The sequence below is a fragment of the Nelumbo nucifera genome, chromosome 1, assembly GCF_055504915.1.
Source record: "Nelumbo nucifera cultivar China Antique chromosome 1, China Antique-T2T, whole genome shotgun sequence".
NCBI classification, from domain to species: domain Eukaryota; kingdom Viridiplantae; phylum Streptophyta; class Magnoliopsida; order Proteales; family Nelumbonaceae; genus Nelumbo; species Nelumbo nucifera.
The window spans coordinates 116,668,600-116,679,028 of record NC_142649.1 but is presented as its reverse complement, the minus strand read 5'-3'; the positions used below and the strand labels follow the sequence as shown (position 1 = coordinate 116,679,028).

Here is a 10,429-nt window from a genome sequence, read left to right as displayed (position 1 = left end):
CTGACGAGCTGCCTGTGACCTGCTGACGAGCTGCCTGTGATGAGCTTCATTGCTCTTTAGAGACTTGGAAGGAACTAAATGTCAGAGGACCCGGGGTGGCTAACTCGGTGAGGTTGCTCCGATGGCTAAGTCAGTACTCTCATAGTAGACTGCGAACTAAAAATCACAGTCTGTGAGCTAGAACTTGCTTACTTGCTTCGGGGGTTGGTGCCTTTATACATGCATTGTTTGGCGTGGGCTTCATGCACCATATCCGAGATTTCTGTGAGGTCGTTTAAGTGGTTCGAGATTCCTGGAAGTAACCGCCATGCATGTTGACCACCCTCCAGACTGTTCGACACGTGGACCAACTTCCAAGGATCGTGGGAGTGTTTGGATATGCATGCCGAATTCGTCGGTAAGCACGTCTTGCAAGTCGCCAGGTCGATGCATGTGCCAGGTCGCCAGGTCGCGCCTATGCTAGGTCGCGCGCCAGGCCGCCAGGTGGGCACCTTAGAGCTATGAAGCGAGAGCTTTGGTTTCTTTGAGTTCATAAAAAACAGAAACTACAAAGCGAGAGCTTCAGTTTCTAAAAAGGTGAGGACTTAGCTTTCTAAGAGAAGAGGGCTTAGCTTTTTGTAAGATAAGAACTTAGCTTTTTGTAGGATGAGAACTTAGCTTTTTGTAGCATTTTCCCACAGACAACACCAAATGATGTAACTGTTTCTAGTTACGTATCATTTTTTCATGATGTATCAATTTTTTGGCTGAGTACCTCGTCATCTCGTCTGCTCCCACGTGTTCGGTGACTCAGACGCTGAAGTGGAGCTCCCTGGTGGCGAGCTGCCTGGTGGCGAGCTACCTAGTGGCAAACTGCCTGGTGCCGAGTTGCCTGGTGGTGAGCTACCTAGTGGCGAACTGCCTGCTGGTGAACTACTTTGATGAGCTGCTTGGAGGTGAGCTACCTTGATGAGCTACTTGGTGGTGAACTACCTTGATGAGCTGCCTGGTGGTGAGCTACTTTGATCAGCTGCCTGGTGGTGAGCTACCTTGATGAGCTTTGTTGCTCTTTTAAAGGCCTGCAAGGAACCAAATGTTAGAGGACCCGGGGTGGCTAACCCGGCAAGGTCACTCCGATGCCTAAGTTAACACTTAGTGGAGAGATGAGAATGATATTAGAGAATGAGAGAGCCAGAGAGCAAAGGTTACCCATCCTTCTCTCGCATACCTTTGCCCCTGGGGGGTGAGGTCTTTATATACTGGAGTCCTCGTGGGTTAGGTGGAGCAGTTTCTGGATTCCCACTTGTCGGGGAGTGGGTGAGCTAATATAGCCGTTACAAGTCACAATCCGGTAAAATGCAGGGTACGGTGGGGAGCTCCTCGGGGTTGTCAGGTTGGCGCCTGTCAGGTCGCTAGGTCGGTGCCTGGGCCAGGCCGCCAGCTTGCGCCTGGGCCAGGCCGTCAGGTCGTGCCAGGGCCAGGTTGCACTAGGGCCAGGCTGCTAGCTCGTGCTAGGGCCAGGTCACACTAGGGCCAGACTGCCAGCTCGTGCTAGGGCCAGCTCGTGCTAGGGCCAGGTCGCGCCAGGGTCAGGCTGCCAACTCATGCTAGGGCCAGGTCACGCCAGGGGCAGGCCACCAGGTCGCGCCTGTGAGACACCATCAACTTAGAAAATGCAAGTTGTTGCCAAAGTGGTCCTGGGTGCCACCTACTTGTTTTGAGGTGACAGGCTACATGAGAGTGAGCTGCTTGTGGCAAGCTGCCTGTGGCGAGCTGCATAGTGGCGAGCTGCCTGTGACAAACTGCCTAGTGACGAACTGCTTAGTTGTCAAGAGGCTATACTTAATTGTCAAGAGGTTGCCAAATGTCATAGTGTCATTGGAGGGCCAAATCCGCCCTCATCAGAACTCAAGAAAATATCATAAGTTTTTAAATGCACATATTTTTCTTCTTTTCGACCTTTTAGCTAGTATATATAATTATATACTACACCCTTAACAACACTAACGGTACACTCAAATGTGCATAAATATCTATATCTATGTCTATATATATAACAACATCAATAATGAAGAACCTATGGTTCCAATTCAAACAGTAGACGCACATTCACTCCATTAATGTTGTCCGCTCAAAGCCCAATGGTTTGAAACAAAGTCTAACCACACCTACATAAAACTACACATGGAATTGAGAGAACACCCCTAGAATTCATAATACAACGAGGGTGGCAGCACAAGAACAAAGAAATCTGACCAGACTTTTTGCCACCTGATTTAGTTAGTTGACGGATGGGCATGTGTGTATATAGATTTCTTTAATTTATTTTCCAGCGGGAATTGGGGATCCCAAATTAACCCGATTATTTTCGGGTTGGCACGTTGAGTCGAGACCTGTTAATTAGATACATCATACATGATAGATTGAGTTGAGTCCGTATTACCAAATGCAGGTTCTGTGCAGTGTACACCGCCTCTATAATCTATAATCTAGGATGGATTCATCAAATTAAAAATCAAATAAAGAAAAAGTCAAAAAAAAAGAAAAAGAAATTATACAACTTTATTGACCTTTTGCTTCCTCCAATATTGATCTTTGTTTTCCTCCAATTAAAGTCACCTTCCCCTGGACCCTGGCCTTAAGATATATTTTCTCTAGTCCCTGGTCTTAATCAACAGTGAACACAAGCCCACCCCATTTTCTAGTCTAGGGGGGTGTGGGATCCTTACGTGTGACATTTGGGATTCCCTTCAACATTTAATCACATGCCAAAATAACCTTTAAAATTGCAATTGCCACCCCCGCTCCTACTTGAACGAATTTGTATCACGCTGTATAATCATTTTCCAGAATTAAACCCATTTGATGATGAGTCCATATTTCTATTTAAGCAAGCACAGCTCACAGAAAAAATGCACAGACGAAACAGATCAGATAGCTAGCTAGAGTCTAGAGAGAGGGCGATGGTCGTAGTGCAAGCTCTCCATATGAATGGAGGGACTGGAGAGACTAGTTATGCTAAGAATTCAGTGGTCCAGGTTAGCTGTTATATAGCTAGCTAAGCTAAGCTATCAATCAGTTCGAGGCCATGATGTCTTTTTAATTTGTATCTGCTTAATTAATTTTGCTTTTCTCCAACCATCTATACGTTTGATATGTTTGTTTCTTATATATAATATCTTTAATTTTTACAGAATAAAATCATGTCCATAGGGAAGCCAATGATAGAGGAAGCCATACTAAAGTTGTATAGCACCACCAATAATTCCCCTGAGAGCTTCGCCATCGCAGATTTGGGATGCTCCTCAGGACCCAATACCTTATTGTTGGTGTCTCACGTTATGGACATCGTCTGCCGGAGATGCTGCCAATTGGACTGTGCACCACCGGAATTCCGGGTGTTCTTGAACGACCTTCCCTGGAACGACTATAATACTCTCTTCAGGTCCTTGCCAGCGTTCTATAACACTCTCAAGGAAGACAAAGGGAGTGGACTACTTGGGTCCAGCTGCTTTATCGCAGGGATGCCAGGTTCTTTCTACGGGAGGCTATTTCCAAGGAAGAGTTTACACTTCGTTCACTCTTCTTCAAGTCTCCATTGGCTCTCTCAGGTCAGCTTCATTCAGTTCTACGTACGACCACTGTACTGTAACAGTAAAAGCTAGCTAGTTAATATACATATATGCATTAAGAATTTATTCTCTTACACGAATATATACACCTCCTGTTGCTTTAATTAATTTCCTCCGTATATATGTGGGTCGACTTTGAGGCATCGATCCCTGAAGGAATCATCGATCGATCGATGCAACTGGTGCAGTGGTGTTGGTTCACTTGCTTATTATTATTTAATTTTTTTTTGGGACATATCCGATCCTACAATTTGGAGAGTACGTATCAGAAGCCGGCCATTAGCTAGTAACAGGAAAATATTTTCTGTATTTGATTGATTTATTGAGATTGTGGACTACTTTCTTTCAGGTCCCACCAGGTCTTGACAGCAAATCCACTCCACCATTAAACAAAGGGAAGCTATTCATATCCAAGACAAGCCCGCCTTCCGTCTTAAGCTCATACGCCCTACAATTCCAGGAGGATTTCACGTCTTTTCTAAGTTCACGTTCAGAAGAAATGGTACCTGGAGGCCGTATGGTCTTATCTTTCATGGGTAGGAGGAGTGCAGACCCCACTACTGAAGAGAATTGTCACCAGTGGGAACTCTTAGCACAAGCGTTGCACACTATGGTGATTGAGGTAGGTTCTTTTTTTGTTTTTACTATTTTTCTTTTAGGCCAGGTAGGTTATTTTTTTATTTATCTGTGTAAGTTTTTCTTGGAAAATACTTATTCCGGTAAGTGCATCTACTCATATTCTTTTATTTTTCTTGTAAATAAGGTAATGACTATCTTAGCCAAAAAAAAAAAGAAAAAATCTATAATTAAAAGAGGTATTTTTATTCCATTCAAGTGTTGACAAATTTCACCCTAGGTGTGAAAGCTATTTAGCCACCTAGGAGATAGACTTACTGGATAAGTGGTACTCTGTAAAATATCCTGATCCCCACATAAATCTAAAAAAAAAACATAAAATTCTTAGCCAACGTTGCCTTAATTTATTTATTCTTTTGGAATTTAATTTGTTGTTTAACCGTGATTAATTTCCAAGGTAAGTTGCCCTCTGTTATCAATTGTTTTTCATTAGTCGTTGACAGTCGTTCTTCAACATTGCCAACTATTGATTTCTTCTACCTAGTTTTCAGGTAGGTATTGCACACCTCATTGGAATTTATTCCGAGTCCAGATATTCCGCTCACAATGTTACCGAAAGACACTACAGTCGCACATCGGGCACATCTCAGTTGTGAGATGTTATCAATGCACGGCTATAGTGTATTATGGGTAGCGTGAAGCCGTGGATAGTAGATCCAAGCTATTTTACTCTAAGTTGCTCATCTTTTATGCGGTCTGGATTTCTTTAATTTAATACATTGGGCTTATTTATTTTATTATTATTGTTTTTTGAATTTTGAGAGAGAGAAAGTTGGTCAATGGGATTATGTGGGGTTCACGAAAAATTTATTTTCTTTGGGTATCATTTTTTCCAGCTGGGTAAGTAACTTTTTTACTTAGGGGGGAAAGTTGCCAACACTTGGATTGAATAAAATTGCACTTTTAATAATAACCTTTTATAATTAAAAATCTAAAATGGTCATTGTCTTATTTACCTAAGAAATAAAAGAACATAGGTAAATGCAGTACTGATATTGTTTGCTTCTCGAAAAGAAAACAAGACTATTGTGTTAAGCCATATACTAAACAATGAGAATTTATCAGAGTTCATGAGGTAGTTTTGATTGGTCAACTCTTGAAAGTAAGATCTTCCACTATCTCTTGCTTTTGAGTAGGGGTGCTTATACTACAGTTAACTGAACCATGGGCTCTTTTTTGAAATCGAACCAATATAATTGGTTTAAAATAAACACTGAACCAAAAACAATTGAATAAGTAATTGATTGGTTCAGTTCTTCAGCTTCTCGGTTTTTCATATTTATAATATATTATAAATAAATATACAATATAAATACCATATTATATATATATATGTGTGTGTGTGTGTGCATGTATATATGTATATTAATATTTTTAAAATTAGGATTAAATATGTTTATATATATTTAGATCTTTTTAATAGGATTATAAATTTTAACTATATTATTTTAATTTGTTAAATGAAGAAAATAAAATGATTGGCATCATAAAAAATCATAGGGAGTAGGGATCCCTATGGGGTCAGGATGGGGATAACCTTGTTGCGGGGATAAGTATGTGGATGGGGATAACCTTGTTGCGGGAACAAGGATGTGGATGGGGATAAGGATTTTTTATGGAGATGGGGATGAGGAGAGAAAAGAGAATTGGTGGAAGAGAAAACAGGGAAGAGAGAGAGAGTAAGAAAATTGGGAAGAGATAATAAAAGTGAAGAGAAAAAAAAAACAAAAGGTGAGGAGAGAATTGCTTGATCTTTTTATGTAATAGAAATGAATTCTTTTATATAGATGACCCAAAGGGTACCAAAAGCCAATCTAAAAGCAACCCTTTTTTTGCATGACCCAGTGGGTGACTAAACCTGTAATCAAACCACATCTTAAATGGGAGGTTTTGGGTGGATTACAAGTGGATGGATAGAATGGGTCAAGTATATTGGGTCAGCAACTGCCACTTCTAGACTTGAAATGGATGGACTGGTGGGAGGCTGGATCTACTCCTCACACCAACCTCACATGCACATCTCACCATGTATCGAGAACATCACCATGTGAGTTCTTAATGCATAATGAGATGTACCTGTGAAGCCGGTGTGAGGTATACGCTCTGTGAGTAGTAGATCCCAATTTGGTTGGTGGGTTATAGACTTATAGTGCCACGCAGCCTCACAACCTGCTGTACGTGGCCATTCATGGATATGAGCCTCGAAGCCCATGTGCAGACAAAGGCAAAAAAAGCCTTTCAACTTTGGTGGCGTTTGGTACCATATAAATATCGTGGATGGGACCATTCTGGTTCTGTCCATGGTAAGATATGGTGTTCTGCTATATATGGACAGTTCTTGTCCACAAAATAGCGTAGACAAGAATAGGCCACACCCCAATTTATCGTCCACAGTATTTTCTCGTGGATGGTCTACACTATGGTGTGGACAGTTTGTGGAAAGGTTTCAATATAACGCACCTACGTTACATTGGTCTAATTACTCTCATTATATTTAATATTTTAATAATTTTTAAATTTTAAATTTTTAATATTTTATCAATAAAGTAATAATTTTTAATGTTAATTCTAGCACAAGTCCGACGGTTCTCCTTTTCAACTCTTTTTTCATTATTTAAATATTAATTTTTTAATATTTTATCAATAAAATAAGATTTAAAATATTAATTTTTACTTTTTAATATTTAAAATAATATTTTTAATTATTTAAAAAATGCAATTGTTGTCTACATATTGATGCCTTTTTTTCAATTTATTTACCATATAAAATGCAAAAATTAGACATTTATGATCTATTATGTAGATCTCCCATAAAATGTATATGAGATACATGAAATAAAAAATTGTAGTCCATACCACACCTGCAGAATGCCACCATGAGTGTGGACTAGTCCGGACAATACAATCTGTCCACAGTTCAAAACAACTGTGGACTGTGGTGTGATATGAATTGATCCTTGCCACTGAGTATAGTGTGGATCAATCCACACCCACCAACTTTTCATCCACACAACAGAATGCCCATTTTTTTCTGACCTTTTAGGTTTGGACCACGATACAATCGATATATGACAAGAGTGAAAAATATGAGACAAAAAAAAATGTATAACACGAATGAGAAGAAATAATCTCTGACAGAGTTGCAAAAGAAATAATGCCGGACCAAAAAGCATAAAAGAGCAATGGAAATACATGGTACCGAAAAAAAATAGTCAATCAACGGCTATCATAAAAGAGATAACCAATCATGAAGTATTCAACAAAATTCACAGGGTTCTTAAATTGGTCAAAACTCTATGGCCGGTACCACGTTTTTAGGTATGATAAATTCCCCATAAAAAAGGGTTAATCATTGTATCTAATCATAATTGATTTCAATTGTTGTTATTAAACTAGAATGAGAGGGGTTTCTATTCCCTCAGTCCTTCCCATACTACAATTTGTACAGTTGGAACAGTGACAGATGGAGAATGAATCAAAATAAGGGAGATAATGAATCATAGGAGGAAGCGTTAGTAAATAAAATAAAATAAAAAATTAATAAATTTCCTGATCACGTGTACTGAATTCTAAATTTCTCTAAAATGAAATTTAGTCAAACTCAATTGAATTATTTTTCAAATTGGTAGATCACTCGAAATATATAAATTGAAGGGGTTAGAAGAGCTTATGATAGGCAAAAAGAATATGGAAAAAAATAATAAAAAAATGATTTAAGCATTAATATATAATTTAACAATGAATTATATAATCAATCCGGTATTTAATTGGAATGATGAGGATGAATTATGATGAGAGCACCGGAAATAAAAACAACTAATCATCAATTGGTTTTGCAGGGACATGTGGAAGAAGAGAAGTTGGATAGGTTCAATGCTCCCTACTACTCACCCAGCCCTGAAGAAGTGAAATCTGCAGTACAAAGAGAAGGGTCTTTTATGATTGATCGTATAGAAATCCTTGAGGTTGAATGGGATGGAGGTAGCAATAATCATGTAGTAAGTAATGGAACGTCTGATAATTTGACGGGTGCTCAGCGGGTGGTGAAGACTGTAAGGGCCGTGGTTGAGTCCATGCTGGCAAGTCATTTTGGGGAGGAGATAATGGACGAATTGTTTAGTAGGTATGGCAACATTGTGAGCGACTACATGTCCAGAAAGAGAGCCAAATATGATAATATGATTGTTTCCATGACAAGAAAGAGCTACTAGCTAGGGTTCTTCTCACCACCCTCTTTTTCATCTATTGTAGAATGAAATGCCTTACATTTTGTATTATTTTATATGTATTTATACTATACATATGCGTATTTGTACTCCTTCCAAACTGAGTCTTAGGTGGTGTGACAGACGATGGAAAACAGCCTGTTGTGACTCGTGTATCTTTATTTTCATTAGCATATAACCGATATTGTCATGTTTGCACCAATGAATCCAATTATTGAACCATGCTGCCTATCTACATGTCTTGTTGAAAAAAAAAAAATTAAAACAAATTGATAAATTGTATCCTTAGTGTTTAGTTAATTGATAAATTGTACCCTTATTGTTTAACTATTGTCTTGCACCACCCCTACTATTTTTGACAATTGTCATTATTGTTAAAATTTAACAGAAAATATGAAAAATCAGTTTTACCCTTCCATTAAATCCCGTTCATCTTTCCTCAAACATCGGCACCTCCTCCCCAGTTCCATGTGTATCATTGTCACTGTAACCAGATCCCCATCACCCGTTGAACCATCGTCATCTTTGACGAAGAACAAAGTGATGATAGCAGAGGAGAGGAACAGCAATAACCTCTGCAGAGGATTAAAGGTTAATGTTCACCCCTTTAATCCTGATGCTCTCCCTCTGTAAATCTCTCTTCGTCATCCTCTCCAACAAGTGTAGAGGATGACGATGTTCTACTCTGTAATCTCTAGAGTGTTTGTTGGCTTCGGCTTTCTAGAGTTTAACGTCCAGGAGAGGTTGAAGTTGGTGAAATGACATGACGGACTGCCAGATTGTTGTAACCTACTGTGTAGATCTCCCTTCATCATCCTTCTTACCGTGTTTTTAAATTATAAATTAAAACGAGAAACAAATTCCGAGTAGAGAGGTCTAGCGATTTTAATTGCCATAAATTTGGAGGGACGGTGTTCTTCTCCTCGGCGAAAATGGACCAAAGTGGAATCTGAACATGACCAATTAAATTGCGAGACATTGAAGAAGCCATGGTAATCGTTACGGTGGAAGAGGGAGACGGTAATCTCTTCATCCATGTCAAGGACGTTGAATACGAACTCCTTATTCCAAACAGGGTTTAGGGCTTTATTCATGACTCTAGTCTAGGACTTGTCAACCCAAAGCTTGACATAGAAGCCCTCCATCGCTCCAAAGAGAGAGAGAGAGAGAGAAATGCTGGGTCACATGCAGTATGAGATCGAGATTTAGGGCTTGTAGTTTGTGAGCTATGAGTGATTTAAGAAAAATCAAATGTAGGGTTTAGAATTGGAATCAATTTAGGGTAAAATGAGTGGGTATCTTGTCCTTGATTGGAGATGCAAAGCATTTGATCGGTAAAAGATTCAGTGATGATTTTGTTCAGAGTGATATTAAGTTGTGGCACTTCAAGGTTATTGCTGGCCTTGGTGACGGATGAGGGCGGATTTGGCCCTCCAATGATAATGTGACACATGGCACAGGCACGAACTGGCGGCCTGGCACAGGTGTTGACCTGGTGGCCTGGCATAGGCGTGAACTGGCGGCCTAGCCTAGGCACGACCTGGCGGCCTAGCCCTGGCGCGAACTAGCGGCCTGGCCCAGGCGCGAACTGGCGGCCTGGCCCAGGCGTGACCTGGCAACCTAGCCCTGGCGGCCTAGCATAGGTGCTGACCTGGCGGCCTGGCACAGGCGCCGACCTGACGACCTGCGAGATGTGCTCGCCGACAAATTCGGCATGCATATCCTAACACTACCACGATCCTTGGAAGTTGGCCCACATGCCGAATGATCTGGAGGGTGGTCAACGTGCATGGCGGTTGCCTTAGGAAATCTCGGACCACTTAGATGACTTTTCAGGAATCTCGGATGCGGTGCGTGAAGCCCACGCCTAACAATGCCTATATAAAGGCACCAGCCCCAATAGCATAGGGGGGCCAAGTAAGCATATTCTAGCTCTCATACTTTTTGATTTTTAGC

The 10,429-nt window shown here is 40.4% G+C and overlaps 1 protein-coding gene across 1 annotated transcript; it reads left to right on the top strand.

Moving 5' to 3' along the window:
- The first annotated feature begins 2,821 nt into the window (after positions 1-2,821).
- LOC104601814 (putative jasmonic acid carboxyl methyltransferase 2) lies at positions 2,822-8,675 on the top strand. Its single transcript, XM_010265294.3, has 4 exons — positions 2,822-3,017; positions 3,174-3,590; positions 3,961-4,233; positions 8,087-8,675. The coding sequence occupies exons 1-4, from the start codon at positions 2,943-2,945 to the stop codon at positions 8,456-8,458; spliced, it is 1,137 nt and encodes a 378-aa protein (XP_010263596.1). The 5' UTR covers positions 2,822-2,942; the 3' UTR covers positions 8,459-8,675.
- The last annotated feature ends 1,754 nt before the right edge of the window (positions 8,676-10,429 follow it).

Coding starts and splice junctions, on each gene's coding strand:
- LOC104601814 (XM_010265294.3), top strand. CDS start 2,943: ATGGTCGTAGTGCAAGCTCTCCATATGAATGGAGGGACTGGAGAGACT. Junction 3,591..3,960: donor GTCTCCATTGGCTCTCTCAG/GTCAGCTTCATT, acceptor ACTTTCTTTCAG/GTCCCACCAGGTCTTGACAG. Junction 4,234..8,086: donor TGCACACTATGGTGATTGAG/GTAGGTTCTTTT, acceptor TTGGTTTTGCAG/GGACATGTGGAAGAAGAGAA.